General features: G+C 61.6%; 2 protein-coding genes across 2 annotated transcripts; both read left to right on the forward strand.

The window, feature by feature from the left end:
- Positions 1-2,916: 2,916 nt before the first annotated feature.
- Positions 2,917-4,221, forward strand: MC1R (melanocortin 1 receptor). The gene is given in 5 exon segments (XM_037066307.1): positions 2,917-3,052; positions 3,055-3,149; positions 3,151-3,338; positions 3,377-3,688; positions 3,690-4,221. Coding segments are annotated over 5 exon segments (1,110 nt in total). The 3' UTR covers positions 4,069-4,221.
- A 2,316-nt stretch (positions 4,222-6,537) lies between these two features.
- On the forward strand, positions 6,538-14,195 carry TUBB3 (tubulin beta 3 class III). Its single transcript, XM_037066457.1, has 4 exons — positions 6,538-6,659; positions 11,390-11,498; positions 11,977-12,087; positions 12,816-14,195. The coding sequence occupies exons 1-4, from the start codon at positions 6,603-6,605 to the stop codon at positions 13,889-13,891; spliced, it is 1,353 nt and encodes a 450-aa protein (XP_036922352.1). The 5' UTR covers positions 6,538-6,602; the 3' UTR covers positions 13,892-14,195.
- The last annotated feature ends 2,780 nt before the right edge of the window (positions 14,196-16,975 follow it).

The following is a 16,975-nucleotide window of genomic DNA, read 5'->3' on the forward strand; positions in this document are numbered from 1 at the left end:
TGTCCTGTCTCTCCTGTCGGCGGGAACAGCCACACCTGCACATCTGATCCTGGTTTCCCAGGCTGTGCCTTCGCCCAGCATACCGCGCTCAGAACCGGCCTGGGCACATGGGTGTGTGCTGCCCAGCCCAGTGGAAGGGCTCTGTGGGAAAGCGTCGAGTCAGAGGGCAGCCCAAGAGGGCTGCCAAAGGGTGGACAGGGCAGAGACAGGGGCGTTTGCTCCTCAGGATGAACAGCGTTGGTGGATAGGCCGGTCAGCTGGGGCAGGTCCTGGCACACTTGTTTGACAGCTGAGAACCACACAGGGCTGCCTGTGACTCAGGAGCCTGTTTGGTTCCGGAAGGATCCAGGGCACTGAGCAGTGAGCTGGAGGAATCCTATCTGCTGGGCGCCCTCCCAAGTTGAAAGGAAACGACCCTGTGACCCAGCTCTGGCCCAGCCCTTCCTGGGATTTCTCTGTGGCGAGAGCCAGGGCGCGGCTACACATCCCGCGTGCCTGTGTGTCCCCTGGCCCGTGGGCACCTCTGCGAGGACAGCAGGGCCAGGCCACCTGGGCCCCCGGTCAGACAGGGACCCCACTTCGCTGGTGTGGCTGTGGCTGGTTGCAGGAACCCCCCTCCCCCTTCCTCTGGCTCTTCGTGCCCTGGTGTCCTTGTGGGGCTCACTTGCACGTCGGATGCTCGTGTGACGCAGGCCTGGTGTGCGCCTGTCACTGTGCTTGGTGCTGGGGGGACAGCCATGAACAAGACCCAGGGCTCCAGCTCTCACAACCTCTCACAGTGGGTCAGGTGCCTGGTTTTCTGGTGGGCTCCAGGGACACCGTGGCCATGCCTGCCCTCTACGCCAGCTCCCAGGGGCGATGGAGATCGGGTGGTGTGATTGCCCTCGGGATTATCTGTCATTACCGTAGATGTTTTCCTCGTGACTGTAACTAACCACAAAGTAGATGGCTGTGTGTCCACTTTGTACAGCTCGGCTGTACCTGCTGTCTCCCTCCCACGGGGTCCCCAACAGGCGAGTCCAGTGAGAACCAGATGGACTGTCCTGAGGCCCCACCAGGAAGAGGGTTGTGGTCACTGGCCAAAGGCCGCCCAGTTCTCACGCCTTTTGAAGTCTCAGGCTAAGGGGCCAGGAGGGGAGCACTGGCCACCTCAAAGTCTTCATTTATAGAGCCAGAAATAGTAACGTCCCTGAAATGCCATAACAGGAGCTGGAGCCCAGTCTGACTCACCCAGGAGATGCCCTTGTGCCCCACGGACAGATGGCAGGAGGGACAGAGGGCTCAGTGGGGGTCTAAGGCGAGTGGAAGGGACGGGTCCCCCGTTCAGCTGCTGGGGCCACCTTTCCTGCGGCGGTACAGCCTTGCACTCATGCCCTGGGACCCTTTGGGGTTCCACACCAGAAGGGCGGGAGAGGGTTTGCGGTGGGCCCATCCTTTTGTCCAGCTGTTGGCAGTGGGGGGGGGGGCTTGTGCATGGCCAGTGACACGCATGTGGGTCCTCCATTTTGGAAAATGGGAGAGGTGCCTTGACCATGAAACCCCTCTCCTTGGTGTCCCCTGTGGGAACATGTGGCTGTCCACCAGAGCCCAGGGAAGAGGCGCCCAGCAGCACTGTGTGTGGTGGGCTGAGGGCGCCTCGTTCTGGGACTGCTTTCCTGGCTGTTCGATCGCGCCCTTTTAACGAGTGTGTGCTACCTGTGATGTACTTCAAAACAGAATGAGGGAGAGTTGTGCAACTGCAAGGAGTGGTTATTATTTGTGAGTAGACGTTAATGTGGGCCCGTGCCTGCAGGCCCGTCCAGCTGGGTGGACGGGGGAGAGAATGAACTTCAGCAGGAACATCACGGATGTGCTCAAACCCCCCCACACACCTTCCTGGCCCCACTTCCCCCACTGACCACCGGCCTTTCTGCTTGCCTGTTTTCCCCACCTGCCAAGGGGAGGGACACGTCCCTCCGCCTCCACCTGGGCCTGCAGTGAGAGAGGGGTGGAGTGAGGCCGAGGAGCCAAGGGCACTCTGAACCCATGCTCCTCAGCAGAGTGCAGGGCTGGGGACAGGTCTGTCTGGAAGTGGCCCCTGGCCTGGAGCCTGGTGTCCTCCAGGGTTTGAGCTGGCAGCTCTGTCCCAGCCCCCCCGGATGATAGAGCATCTCATCCAGTCCGTGGGACCAGGCTGTCCTCTGGGAGCACCAAGGAAAGAGACTGGGGCCCTTGGGGATGGATGGTCAATAGCCAGTGACCACTGGGGCCAAGCAGCAACAGGCCAGAGTCGGGAGGGGCGGTTTCCAGGACAGAGAGGGGCTGTTGGCCAAGGGCCTAAAGGGGGGTTAGGAGTTTCAGGTGGGTTCAGGCGGCACCCACACAGATGCTGAGAGCAGGGGCCTGGTGGGGGCGCTGGTTGGCAGAGCATCAGTGAGGCTGGCAAGACTACTGTGTCTCCAGGCAGCACAGAAGGATGGTGTCCCCCTGTGCCCAGGAGGAGACTAGGGCTGGGTGCCATTCACACCACCTGGTGGCAGACAGAGGCGTTTGGGTACACTCTGATGAATCCCTGGGCACCCACCCATCTTGTGCCTGCCTACAGGAGGGTGGAGCAGATGGCTTGGAGGCTGTGGAGAAAAAGTCCATTCGTAACTGGACTTCAGCCTCCCCTGGCCTAGGGAGGCAGGAGCTGTAGATACGGGAGGGCTCAGGCCACTGTGCCTCGCAGGGGAGGTGGGCTGAGGGCTCAGAAGTTTGGTGCTGTGGAGCTAGGGTCCTGGTTGAGAAGTGACCAGACTGGTGGAGAAGCAGGGCATGCCCCAGGTGGCGTATGCCCAGCCAGGGAGAGGGTGAGTGTGTGGGCGGCACCAGGGGTACGAACAGGCCTGCTGGTGGCCCATGGTCTGAGTGGGACACTTGCTTTCTGGTGGGACTATGCCTGGAGAGGGTCCCCAGAGCCTCAATGCTGGGTGCCCTCAGTGCTACCCCCCAGCCACCCCCAACCTCGGGCTGGCCACCACCCAGATGGGCCCCTGGTGCGGGAAGGTGTGCATACCCAATGAGCTCTTCTTGGCCTGGGGCCGGTGAGCCTGCTGGAGAACATGCTGGTGGTGGTCACTGCTGCCAAGAACCGCAGCCTGCACTGCCCCACATACTTGCTCATAATACTGCCTGGCCGTGTCCAGCCTGCTGGTGAGCATGAGCAGCATGTTGGGGACGGCTGTCACACTGCTGCCCGAGGTGGGCACCCTGGTCATCCAGGCCACCGTGGCACAGCAGCTGGCCAGTGTCCTCAACCTACTCACCTATGGCTCCTGGGTGTCTGGCCTCTGTATCTTCTCTGCTGTGGTGCCACAGCACTGTGACGTTGCCCAAGGTGTGACATGGCCATCAGGGTGGCCAGCGCCCTCCGTCACCTCCTGTGCCCACCTGGCCGTCTTGCTGGGTCTCATCAGCCTCCTCGTGGCCGTGCTGAAGCTCAGCCACAGCTTCACCTGCTTCACCAGCGCCTCATCCTCCAGGGCTTCGGCCTCAAGGGCTCGGTCATGTTCACCACCCTGCTGGGCCACTTCCTCCTCCGCTGGGGCCCCTTCTTCCAGTACCTCTTGCTCATTGTCCTGTGTCCTCAACACCCCACCTGCCACTGTGTCTTCAAGAACTTCCACCTCTGCCTGGCCCTCGTCATCCGCCGTGCCATCGTGGACCCTTGCCTACGCCTTCCGAAGCCAGCAGCTCTGGAAGACAGGCGCTGCTGTGCTCGCTGGGAGAGCAGGTGCGGGACCAAGGGAGGTGTGGCTGCCACCGAGCCCAACTCCCATGTGGCTGGCCGAGTCACTTGCCAAAGAGGACAGGCTAGAAATCTGGAGGTGGGGCCGCACAGACTGGCCGGGGCCAGAGAGAAATGGGCATGAGTGTCAGGGAGTTGGGGGAAGGCGGGCATGGGGCAGGCCCAGCTCCTTGACAGGTACACCCACTCTGGGAGGGTCCTGCCTAAACCCAGAGACAGGTGAGGATCCACCCACCAGGATGAGAAGTCCGAAGCTGGCAGAGGACTTCCTCCATGCAGCCACAGGAGGGGTCCCATGAGGAGCAGGACCCAGACCCACAGGGCTGCTTCAGGAAGAAGTGAGGAGCTGCCCCAGGTGGAGGGCCACATCTGCAGGAGTGGTGGGGGAATGTGGGGCGGTTCTCTGGGCTTCTGGTGCAGGGAGAACTGGGGGCTTGGCCCATTTGCACCACGAGCACTCACATGTAGTGCCAGCCAGTACCTGCTCAAGGCCAAGGCCATCTGTCTGAATCAGCGACCAGCACACAGGGTCTTAGGGCTGGGAAGGGTCTGGTAATAAATCCTGTACTTGGGCAGCCTCATCACCACCTGCCTCAGCTCTTTCCAGAAGCCATGTGAAGATTGAGGGAGGGGGAGCTGGGGAGGCCCGGGTGGGAGTGATGAGGGGGAGAAACCCCCAAGGACCCAGAGCACCTGAGGCCATGCCCCAGGGGAGCGAGTGGACCCCGCTACACCCATTCAGGTGCCACACCTTTGCTTCTCTCTGTGTGTAAACTCAGCCCAGGGCAGCGAGTGGGAGGGGCAGCTGCCCTGTCCCCAGTCACCTCCATGGTGGTCAGGCTGGTGCCATCCAGGCTGCCCTCAGCTGCCACAGAAGCAGGACCACCATCACGCCCCACTGTGGCCTTGGCAGAGCACAGGCAGCCCCCACCCCCGCAGGGGTCCACCGTGTATCAGGGTCTAGGGGTTTTGTCCCTCCAGCACCATCAGTCCTTGTAGGGGGTTGAAGGAAGGCCTCCCAAATTAGAGTGAAGCTGCCCCCTGGCGGGGGGATCCCTGGGAGTGGCCTCTGGGGCAGGCCATGCTGCCTGGTACTGGGGGCCCTTGCTACAGACCTGGGCCTCTTGCCGAGCAGCCAAGTGGGTTCTCCACAGACAATGAGCAGGCAGTCGGCCCTGTTCCTGGTGCAAGCTCAGTGGAGTCCAGAGTGGTGGCACCAGCAACACTGGGGCAGTTCCAGCACCCTCTGCGGCCCCCGGGCCAGCCCCGCCGGCTCCACCAGGCCAGGCCAGGCCAGGCCCCGCCCGACGCACGCTGGCAGCTCCATCCCTGGCTGCTGGCCTTGGGGTTGGGAGCTGGTTCCCGGCAGGGCCAGCCTTTGCTGGGAGACGGGATGGGGATGGTGAGTCAGCCTGGAGCCAGCACCAGAGCCCCCTGGGGTTGGAGGGGGTGCTGTCCAGGCCCAGTGCCATCCCACAGAGAAGCTGGTTCTGGCTGACAATGCTGCAAAGCTTATTCTTTCGCTCAGACAGGGAGACACATCAGCTCCAGGGCAGAGCCAAATGCTCACCAAAGACCCCCTGAGTGGGGTGCAGGGAGGGGCCCCAGGTGGCCAGAAGCCAACCACGGAAAGCCACATCATGGACACACTGTGGGGGAGGGGACACTGGAGAACAAAAGACCCATTTCTAGACTTGCCAAATTGGGGAGCTCCAGGAGGGGAAGAGGGGGACCTGGACACAGCACAGCCCGCAGGTGCCTCCTGAGCCTGCGCCTTGACACAGGAGCCCCTCAAGCTTGTTGGGCTGACTGTGGACACCCTTCCTGGAGGGTTTGTCAGTGAAACGTCAGAAGGACCTGTTACCTGGTGTCTTCACTCTAACGTGTGAGCCCAGGCAGCTGTGAGGCTGGGGGTGTCTGCGTGTGCGCTGCGGCGTCTGTCTTCATGCGAAGGTCCTCCTCCCTTCTCTTCTGACCAGGAGGCCCCTTTCCCCAGGTTTCCCTGCAGAAGTCCTCACCTTATGCACACTCTGGCTCCTATTCGTGCCTCACTTGGACCAAGAGTCCAGGCATACAAGTGACATCAAGGAGTAAGACAGAAATACGACGGCATGCCCCCGGCCCCCTGGCCGCCCCTCACCTGGCCGGGTCCTTATCACAGTGCCTGACTCGACACTCAGTGACCAGCAGCTGCTCGCCAGGCGCTGCGTCGGGCCGGACACAACGCCGGTCCCTCCGGAGACTGACTGCTGCCAGTGGGGGAGGGGCGGTGGTACTGCCACCGCAGAGGAGGACAGCGAGACTCAGGGCCGCACAGCCGCGCCGCCCCACCTCCCGCACCCACAGCCACTCTGACTCAGGGTCTCTCAGCCCTGGGTTTTCTTTCGGTGCCTGTTAAGCCATTTCCTGCCCCCTTGGATCCCCACGGGGTCCAGCAAAGCTCAGAGTACCTTGGTGGCCCCTTCACGCCACCAACAGGACGCTGGGAAGCGTCTGTCTCGCCCTTTGGGGCGGGAAGATGGGGTCGGTCCCTAGGCCGAAGTGTGGGACCCGAGAGGGAGCCGGGGCGGGGTCCGAGGGCCAAGGGGGCTTCTATTGTCCTCCCTCCTTTCGGGAGAGCGGCCCCCGGAGCGGGCGCGGCCGGCGGGGAGGTGCGGGAGGCTGCGGCAGGGCCGTGCCGCATCGCGCGGCTGCGCCCCCATTGGCCGCGCGGTGACGCCAGGAGGGCGCGGCCGGCTGGGCCCGGCCTATAAGAGCGGCGGCGGGGGCGGCGGACCCTCGTCGCCAGCCCGGCCTGTCCGCGCCTCCCGCAGCCGCCGCCCCAGCACCGAGCATGAGGGAGATCGTGCACATCCAGGCCGGCCAGTGCGGCAACCAGATCGGCGCCAAGGTGAGGCCCCGCGCCCCGCGCGCCTCCCGCGTCCCCGCCCGGGCGGCACCCGAGAGAGGGAAGCAGGGCGCGCCGCGCACCCCGAGAGCGGTCAGCACTGCAGACCGAGAACAAAGCGACGGGCCCGCCCTGCCGCCGCCACCTGCGGCTCCTCCGCGCCCGCCGGCTCCAGGGCTTCACCGAGCGTGGCGCGGTCCGCGGCCACGCTCGGTCCTCCGAGGGCCGCCGCGAGTGCTGCCGGCTAGCTGGGCGTGGCCCCCTCGGGGTCGCCACTCAGCCTGAGAGGGGTGCGTGGGCTGGTGGGCCGGTTTGGGTGGCCCCCGCCCCTGAAAGCCTTAATGATTCCCGCCGCCCGCAGGAACCGGAGGTCGTCCCGGCCGTCAGAGCCTCCTCCGGCCGCCAACCTCCCTGAGAAAACCTCCGGCTGCCTGGCCCCACCCCGGTCCTTTGTTGGGGGGGGGTTCGGCCCGGACTCGAGGTGACCTTGGTCCAGGACCGGCCTCTCCCCGGGCGCAGCCCAACCCGGACGAGCCCCTCTCGGAGTCCGAGGGTTGGACGAGGGAACAAAGCCAGCCCCCAAGCGTGGGCAGTTCCTCCCAGCCATTGTTAGCCCCCCAGGGATTGTCAGCCGCAGGGATTGAGGCGGGAGGAGGAGGTGGCGAGCGTCCTGTCCCTAAGTCCGGAGGCTGTCCCTTGCCCAAGGTCACACAGCGCCTTAGTCCCTAGGGGCGCCCGGCGGGGGCGGCCCTGGACCCCGCGCGGCCGGCGTGTGCCTTTGTCAGGACCACGGCCAGGGACCCGGCGCCGGGGGGGCGTCGAGCGGACCCTGGAGGGGGGCGGGGGCAGGAACGGGTCCTGGAGGAGAAGGGACGGAGGAGAGGCTTTCTCTAGAGGCTGTTGCCATGGAAACGGGGAGAACAAAAAGCTAATTACGAGGGGGCTGCGGCAGCCACGTGGCTGACATGTAAATTGCAACCTGGGCTCCGGGGCGGAGGCCCCGGGATGGGGTCTCGGAGGCTGCAGTCGACGACTGATCATCAGGGAGGAGCCAGCTGCGCCTGTCCGGGGCCGGGGGCTGGGGGCGGGGCAGGCGGGGAGGGAACGGCCTCCGGTCGGCCGGGGCTCCTGGGGCGACCGCTGACAGCTGCCCGGGCGGGTGGGAGGGGCCGAGGGCTCATTAACGTGGTGCGACGGCCTGGCCTGAACTTTTGCTCCTCAGAGGGTCAGCGGTGCCGGGGGCGGGCAGCCCTGAGCCCCCCTGGGCCTGGGGGAGGGGTGGTCCGTTTACACCCCCCCCTTCCACAGCCGGGACAGCCTCGTTTCTGGCAAAGGGGCCCCTGCTTCTCGGCGCTCTGACCCTTGGGTTTGCTCATTTCTTTTCATTCCTTTCGCTTGATTTTCTTAATTCATGTTAATTTTAAAGATTAATATCTGATCCTCGTAAACACTTCAAACCAGAGATAGGAGGATTTGAGGGGAGGAAGTGTTTCTTTCTTTCCCAAACGCTGGCCTTTGCAGTGACCCAGACTCAGAGAAAGGGCTAAGAGCCCCCTACGCTCCGGCCCACCTCCTGCAGCGGCTGAAGGGTGGGGGTGGGTGCGGGGCTGCTTTTCTGCCCACGGGCCCTGCGTGGATCTGGCTGCCGGCCCTGGGGAGGGCGGCGGAGGAGTCGGGGCGGCCCAGGACTAGGGTAGGGCTTCCCTCTCCCGAGCAGTCGCGGGACGGCAGTAATGACTCGGGAGGATGACGGCCGCCGCCTTGGGCACTGTGCCAGGCGCTTTGCTCTAGTCACCTCGCCAGGGTGCGGTGAGACGGGGTGTGGCCCCAGATACCTCGGGTGCACGGGGACCCCGACCCCACCCCACCCCCGCCCCAGGGAAGCAGCGCCATTCTGGAGCCTTTGTCTGTTCCCCTCTACGCAGGGCGCAGGGCGGGGCCGCGGAGGGGAGGGGCCGGGACAACCACGCCCCTTGGGCACCTGCTGGAGAGGTCAGGGTGGCGCTGGCTGGAGGGGTGGAAGGCATGGGGTCTTGGAGGGTCCACGCTCCAGTCCTTTCTCCCCGGGGCGCTGCACCCTACTTGCCTTGGGCTCCTGTGCTCGCCCCACCGCCTCCGGATCCGGGGATCAGCACCACGGACAGCGCCGCCGGCCCAGGGCAGGACCCGCCCCACACCAGACGGAAAAGCGGCAGCTGGCCTGGGCCTCGGGGTCCGCGGCCACCTGGCAGTTTTGTCATCTGTAGTGATGACCATAATTATTGCTTATTGCATTTTTAAATTGTATTTTATTATTTATTAGATGTCACATCATCTAGTTTACTAATATCTGTTTAATGTTTTAAATTACAATCATTACTAGTTTTAACTACAAAAGCAGTCATTAGTATATTCCCCCTTAAAAATGGAAACATTATTTCAGGAAGATTCTACCCACGTAACCAGCCCTCCCCTGCCAGCCCCAGTTCAGCGGGACAGTCTGCCCCTGCGGCAGCACCAGGCCTCCGTGCGAAAATTCGGCCCTTGTCGTGAGGGTTCCTTTGTCCCGTCACCGAGGAACATGCTTTTCCCCTCAAGGGCACATCCTGGAGGTCTCCTACCAGCAGTGAAATTTTACTGTGCCACGGCTTTCCACAGCATATGGATATTTTAAAACTTCTATTAATTTTTACTTCAGTTATCGTGCACATGGCTTTACCAATTTAAATAGCACCTAAGACCTTTTGGCCAAAGAAGCCAACATTTCCTGAATGCTTTTATGTGTCAGGCTTTCTGCTAAGCACTTGGTGTGAGGCCTCTATCCCGCCTACTTCCCAGGTGAGGAACCTGAAGTCCCTCCCAAGAAGTGGAGGGATGTCACACACTGGCCGGTACTGGGATCCACACCCACTGTGGTCTGTCCCCTCCTGGAGGACAGTCCTTCTTCCCAGAGATGGTCGGTGGCCTGGTGAATGACTGTCTCTGGCCCCCACACTTGCTCTCTTGAGATCATCCCTCTTCTACAGAGGCTGTGGGTGTCCCTGAAGCCAGAGGTTTGCGGTGTCCTAAGACTGTGGGGACCGAGGCTCTGGGCACAGCCCCTTGGCCAGCCTCAGGGTGAAGGAGGGCATGGAGAGCCAAGCAGTGGTGGGAAGCTCTGATCAGCCTTGAATGTCTGAGTGACGTTCTGCGTGTCTTTATTCTAATGACAAAATTAACACACACAAGGCCAGAGCAGAACTTGGTGGTAACATAAATGCATCAAAGGGGGGGAAGGTCCCGCCCACACATCCCTGGGAGCTGAGCTCTGGCTGCTGATTACAGTCTCTCTGATGAATGGTAAGACACTGCTGTACATCTATTTATTTATTTTTAAGATTTTATTTATCTTTAGAGGGGAAGGGAAGGAGAGAGGGAGAGAAATATCAATGTATGGTTGCCTCTGGTGTGTCCCCTGCCGGGAACTGGCCTGCAACCCAGGCATGTGCCCTGACTGGGAATCGAACCGCGATCGTGTGGTTCGCAGGCCCGTGCTCAGTCCACTGAGCTGCACCAGCCAGGGCTTGCTGTACATTTTATAATAATGACACTGTTCATAGTTTTGAGGTTTTTAAACCTCTGTGTGTGTGTGTGAAGCTCGCCTGTGCACGTGACAATTCCAAAAGAGCTGAAGGGCACACTGGGAGAAAGCGTCCCCAGGTTGGGACCCCATGCCCTTCACAGCGGTATGTGTTCCGTCCGAGGCAAAAGCACAGCGACCTGGTTTGTAATTGATTTTCCAACTGGGCAGCCTTTTTGCCAGCACATGACCCCGATAGAGGGGCCTGTTTTCCCCGAGGACTTCATTCCAATTGTATCTTCTGAAAGCCACCTCAACCCTGAGGAGCGAAGAGGAGGCACCCGGGAAGCCACAGCACGTGAGCTGCCTGCACAGCCCCCTGGGAGCGCCCTGGGTGGAGGGCAGAGCTCAGTGCAGCCGGGGGGAGTGTCCTCATGTGGACACTCATGCTGATGGTGCCACGCAGTGGTGCTCAGGCCCCCCTCATTGTCCGCGTGAGCTGCGCAGATGACTCGGCGCATTCTCGCAGCCTGCGGTCTGCTGCCCAGAGACAGAGTGCAGTGAGCATTCTTGCTGTGGGACCTGCCGGGGGTCACACAGCTGGGAAGCAGTGGTCCACCCCTAAGCGGAGGCCTTGCTGCTCCCCTGTCTGCTGCCGCCAGGGACACACGGGCTCCAGGATTCAGGGCTGTGCCAGCCTTGCAGGGTTAGGTGGGGCCACCCAGGCGAGTCACTCCCCACTCCAGCCCCTGTGGTTCCTATAGCCAAGGCTGCCAATGTCCTGGGAACTGCTGGACCCTGTCCCTGGATATCCTCTGCCTGGCAATGAGTGGCTCAAATATTTTGGACTCTCCCCTTCTCTGTGCTCCCATTTCCTCATCAGAAAAGGGAGTAATAAGAGCCACCCAAAGAAGATGGTTTCTCATTAACTGGGCAGCAAGTGTGAAGCTGGGCTGGGTCAGCTGAGCCTTGAACCACCCTGGAGCCTCCGGTAACCATGGACGTGCAGACGTGACGTCATGTTCATGACATGTTCATGACAGGTGACAGAGCTCGAGGCTGTTTCCAAAGTCTCTCCAAGGAGCTAGTGTTTTGGGTCCAAGCCCCAAATTGTACACCCAGGGCTTTGCGGCCACCTGGGGAAAGGGCCTTGTGGGGGTTTTGGTCCCCTACTGACCACTCTGTCCCCCCGCAGTTCTGGGAGGTCATCAGCGATGAGCATGGCATCGACCCCAGCGGCAACTATGTGGGGGACTCCGACCTGCAGCTGGAGCGCATCAGCGTCTACTACAACGAGGCCTCCTGTGAGCACCCCGATACTTCCCAGGGGCTGGGAGGGCAGTTAGGCTGGGCCCGGGGACCTGCCCTCCCACTAAGGTGTGGCAGGTGTAACCTGAGACTCTTGCCACAGTGGGGTTCAAACATGCTCTTAACCACAAGACAGGAAACAGACAGGGCTTCAGGACCCCTGTACAGGTCCTGGTGGTCCCATTGGAGTCCCATGGGCAGGCCCAGAGCAGGGCCACCTGGAGGGCTGGGGCCAGGGCTATTTAGCACCTGGTGTAGAACAATGTCCATGTTCAACTGGAGAAATACTCAACTGCCCATGCAGACTCTGGAACTAGCCCCGGCCATCCAGGGTGTCTGTCCCCATGTCCCTCATGGAGTCAGAGCACAAGGCTGGGGGGTCAGAGCACATGGCTGGGAGGCCAGGGCAGAACCTCAAGGGCAGGAGGAGCCCCTGAGTCTCTAGGATGCACTTGACCTCCCCCCTCCCCTCAGCTCACAAATACGTACCTCGGGCCATCCTGGTGGACTTGGAGCCTGGAACCATGGACAGTGTCCGGTCTGGGGCCTTCGGACACCTCTTCAGGCCCGACAACTTCATCTTTGGTGAGTGTCCCCTGTCCCACAGGGGTGGCTGACCCCATCACAGACAAACCTGGATCAACAGGAACAAAAGGGCCATGACCCTGCAGGGCAGAGCTGACCCCCATTCTGCAGGTGCCAGTGGGGACCCAGAGGGATGGCCTGTGCAGGGCGCAGAAAACACTGTGTACTTCAAGCAGAACGGTGTGTAAAATAAGGAGTTATGCTTACAGGCTCCTTAGAGAGCTGCTGGCTGCTGGGTGTCCAGAGGATAGTGCTCACGAGCACAGCATTGCTGTGACCCAGAGCTCAGGTGGGCCTTGTGCCCAAGATGGGGGTGACAGGCCTCCCCCCATTTCCACCCTTCAGAGCTCAGCACCCCAACCAACTGGCACCAGTCCACATCCAGACCCCGAGATTCAGGGGATGCTGGGCTTGTAGTGGAGTCTTCCACCATGGCTAGCCAGGGTCAGGCTGGTGGAGGGGAGGACTGACCACCTCACCCAGGACCCCCAGTCAAGGTGGAGCGGGAACTGCATCTCAGTTTCTGGCCAGAGTCCTTGGCCTGGCACTGGGTGCAGGAGCCCCGGGGCACAGCATGGCTGATGGAGAAGGCCACAGAGACAGGAGGTGTGGGCCCCCCGGTTTGCAGGGCAGAGGCAGACACGCTGCTTCCACAGTTGCCTCTGGGTTGGGGCGCTGAGGCACAGGAGGCTTGACCTCATCTGTGCCCCCTCCTGACTCCTACACAGGTCAGAGCGGGGCCGGCAACAACTGGGCCAAGGGGCACTACACGGAGGGCGCCGAGCTGGTCGACTCTGTCCTGGACGTGGTGCGGAAGGAGTGCGAGAACTGCGACTGCCTGCAGGGCTTCCAGCTGACCCACTCGCTGGGCGGGGGCACGGGCTCGGGGATGGGCACGCTTCTCATCAGCAAGGTGCGTGAGGAGTACCCGGACCGCATCATGAACACCTTCAGCGTGGTGCCCTCGCCCAAGGTGTCGGACACGGTGGTGGAGCCCTACAACGCCACGCTGTCCATCCACCAGCTGGTGGAGAACACCGACGAGACCTACTGCATCGACAACGAGGCGCTCTACGACATCTGCTTCCGTACCCTCAAGCTGGCCACGCCCACCTACGGGGACCTCAACCACCTGGTGTCAGCCACCATGAGTGGGGTCACAACTTCCCTCCGCTTCCCTGGCCAGCTGAACGCCGACCTGCGCAAGCTGGCCGTGAACATGGTGCCGTTCCCCCGCCTGCACTTCTTCATGCCCGGCTTCGCCCCACTCACCGCCCGGGGCAGCCAGCAGTACCGGGCCCTGACGGTGCCTGAGCTCACCCAGCAGATGTTCGATGCCAAGAACATGATGGCCGCCTGCGACCCCCGCCACGGCCGCTACCTGACAGTGGCCACGGTCTTCCGTGGCCGCATGTCCATGAAGGAGGTGGACGAGCAGATGCTGGCCATCCAGAGCAAGAACAGCAGCTACTTCGTGGAGTGGATCCCCAACAACGTGAAGGTGGCCGTGTGCGACATCCCGCCCCGGGGGCTCAAGATGTCCTCCACCTTCATCGGCAACAGCACGGCCATCCAGGAGCTGTTCAAGCGCATCTCAGAGCAGTTCACGGCCATGTTCCGGCGCAAGGCCTTCCTGCACTGGTACACGGGCGAGGGCATGGACGAGATGGAGTTCACCGAGGCCGAGAGCAACATGAATGACCTGGTGTCCGAGTACCAGCAGTACCAGGACGCCACGGCCGAGGAGGAGGGGGAGATGTACGAAGACGATGAGGAGGAGTCTGAGGCCCAGGGCCCCAAGTGAGGCTGTGGGCGGGGCCAGGCCATGGCCAGAGGTCTGCCCCAGAGCTGCGCAGGCCCTGACGCCGCCCCAGCCTCGCCCCACCGCCCCCGTCACGCCGCCCCAGGGCTCCCGAGTGTCCATCCCTTGGTATCTGTGGCACTCACCTCTGTCTTCCCACCGTAGGTCCTTCCCCTTTGTGTGCGGCTCATTTGTCTCTGCTTTGTCAGTTCTAGGCCTGAAGTTTTAGTTTATTTATTTATTTTTTACTGGTTTGTGTTCGTATGTCGGGGGATACTTAATAAATTTATTGCTGTCAGATACCCTTTCCTGATGCTGGAGATTCCTTTTTTTTTCCTGGAAATTTGGGCCCAGAGGGGCAGAGGGAGCCCAGGTGGGGGCAGGGCAGGAGGCTAGCAGCTGAGACAGGCCTGTGCTGGGAGCCTGCAGGTGTGTCCCTGAGGGGCTCCTGGAATGGGGGGAGATGTCAGCCTTGTCTGGATGAAGCGTCACCTGAGAACCCCAGGCAGGGGTAGGAAGAGTCCCTCATCCTGCCTACCTACTGAGTGACTCACATTCCAGAGCTTTCCTCTGGCATACCTGTGTGCTGGATGTTAGAGGCAGGAAGCCCAAGACCCAGACGGGAAGGAGGGCCTCCACCCCTCCCTGGGAAAGTGTGTGTTGAGGGTTGGGGCTTGGCCCTGAGAAGCGCAGGCTGGGGGAGATGAGGCCACAGCACCCAGGCCCTGGCTCTCAGGAGCAACGTTGGCTCCTCCGCCCCCTGGTGGTCATTTATTATGGCTGCAGGGCGCCTGGTGTTCCCTGCCTGAGCACCTGAAAGGTGCTAACTCCGCCTGCCTCTTCCTTCTCCAGGCCAGGAAGGGAGAGCCCGGCGAGGCCCCGGGGAGTGTGCACAGAGCTGGCCTGGGCCCAGACCCTCTTCACGCAGCTGCGGGGGGGGCGGGGTCACAAACCCAGCTTCCTCCACAGAAAATCGGCTTTTCTCTGTGGACATGTGTGTGGAAGGAGGGAGCCTGAGGGCCCTGAAGGCCCTGACTCAGACAGGGGGACTGGAGCCCAGAAGGGCCGAGTCCCAGGCTGTGTCCTGAGCCACAGGGAGCTCCCGCTCAGGGCAGAAGGTTCTGGCTGCTGCTCCGCACCTCTCGCCCGAGCAGCCGAGTAGCGGTGTGCGACAGAGGTCACCCTGCAGGTGGGGACGTGTGCCCTGGGCTGGGTCTCCACAACCATGTGGTGAAGGGGGTTGGGCAGCAGCAGCGCTCCCCCACCTCCAGGGGGGGTTTGCAGGGCTGACGTCCTCTACCAAGTGGGGGTGTCAACAGCTCAGGTTCCCAGAGGGAACCTAAAAAGAGTTGAGACACCTGCCTAGTGCCGGCAAAGGCGCTCCCGGCCCCTGACACGCTCAGGTGCTCATGCTGGGCTGCAGTCTGCTGTCTCACTGGGCCTCTTCTCAGTTAACCTTCAAATTCTCATCGTCCATGTTTCACAGCAAAGAGGCACAGCAGTCTCAGAGGGAGGGCCTTTGCCCGCCGCAGGCACGGCGCCAGGTGTTCGGCCCACAGCTGTGCACTCCTGCACTTTGCTCTAAGTGGCCCCACACCCCTCTGTCCACCTGAGCACCTGCGCCCACAAGAACTCTGTATTTGCTCTCGTCGTTCAGAGGGGTCCGACCTCCTCTGGCTGCCCTGCTTTAGGGAGCTGGCTTTGAGGCCAGTGGCTCGGTTCTCTCGCCCCCGACCCACCACCCAGCACCAGCAGGATGTGCAGTGCAGCTGGGTGACCATAAACAACACTCCCTGGGGGGCATGTTGATACTGACATGCTCCTGAGTTGCTAAAGCCAACAACCCTGGACTGGGGCCCCCAGCAGTGCCACAGCGGGCAACCCCCTGAGGTCACGAACTCTCGCCACCAGCCCAGTCCGGATGGGGAGAAGCTTACAGATAAAGAAACAGATACAGATGGGCGAGACAGCCCCAGGGCACCCAGCCTCCTGGCCAGGTGACTTCCCCACTTTACAGAGCTTTGCCCAGCTGCACAGAGCAAGTCCCTGCTTTCATGTTTTACGTGTTGGGGTTCCATAAAAATTCATTTGAAATAAAAGACTCTCACTCTCACAGACCTTTGAAAACTACTGGCTTGGATCATGACCAACGAGAGTGCCCACACACCAGGTCCTGGTAAAGTTCAGCCTTGGAGGCCGCAGGACACAGCTGCCACTGCAGGGTGGAGGGGTCCCTCGGAACAGAAGTGCAAGTCAGAAGAGGGCCGGAGTCAGGCAAAATTGGAATAAAGCGTAGTCACCGTGGGCTGGGTGCGAAGGTGTCCACTTGAAGCTGCCCAGGAGCCCGTTTCCTGGGGACCTACAGAGTTAAAGTAGGTGTGGGAGGAGGTGTGGAAACCCCTACCCGAGGCTCCCTCATACTTTCTCCGGGTCAAGTGACCATGTGACTCAGAGACTCCAGGCAGGAACCACGCACCCATCGCCATGGGCTTCAAACCCAGGGCTTCTCAGCATTGTGCCTGCCCTCTTTCATAAGCTGCAATCCTAACCCCTAAAACGATGCCGTTAGGAGGTGGGGCCTGTGGGTGGGGCCCCTATGAACGGGGTGAATGCCTCCTCAGAGTGACCCCAGAGAGCTCTCTGTCCTTGGTCACGTGAGGACACAGCGAGCAGCTTGCCCGGACCATGCTGGTACCCTAATCTTGTATTCCCAGCCTCCAAACTGTGAGCACCACATGTCTGCTGTTTTGAGGTCACCCAGCCCGTGACACTTTGTTAGAGACACCGGAGGGACCGAGAGAGTGCCCTTTGTGGGAACTTACCAAAGTTGCTTGGACGGGCTCAGCACACGAGGCCTGTGAAAGTGCGCCTCTGAGATGGGGCCGTGCCCGGCAGCGTGCTCACCGCGTCGTGGTTCGAACTCACTCCCCACCCGAGCCAGCTGAGTTGGACCCTGCCAGCAGCCCAGATGCTCGATGGTGGCTGAACGAATAAACCAACTCTGGCTCTTCCACACCAAGGAGTGAACTACTGATGTCTGCTCCACATGGATGAGTCTCAGAATGATGTAGCTGAGTGATAAAAGTC

Source organism: Sturnira hondurensis, unplaced genomic scaffold (assembly GCF_014824575.4).
Source record: "Sturnira hondurensis isolate 20B ecotype Veracruz unplaced genomic scaffold, ASM1482457v3 Scaffold0016617, whole genome shotgun sequence".
Classification (NCBI taxonomy): domain Eukaryota; kingdom Metazoa; phylum Chordata; class Mammalia; order Chiroptera; family Phyllostomidae; genus Sturnira; species Sturnira hondurensis.

What these genes read in the sequence shown, in the direction of transcription:
- TUBB3 (XM_037066457.1), top strand. Translation starts at nt 6,603, where the DNA reads ATGAGGGAGATCGTGCACATCCAGGCCGGCCAGTGCGGCAACCAGATC. An exon ending in GCAACCAGATCGGCGCCAAG is followed by an intron (nt 6,660 to 11,389) that starts GTGAGGCCCCGC and finishes GTCCCCCCGCAG; the next exon opens with TTCTGGGAGGTCATCAGCGA. An exon ending in GCCCGACAACTTCATCTTTG is followed by an intron (nt 12,088 to 12,815) that starts GTGAGTGTCCCC and finishes ACTCCTACACAG; the next exon opens with GTCAGAGCGGGGCCGGCAAC.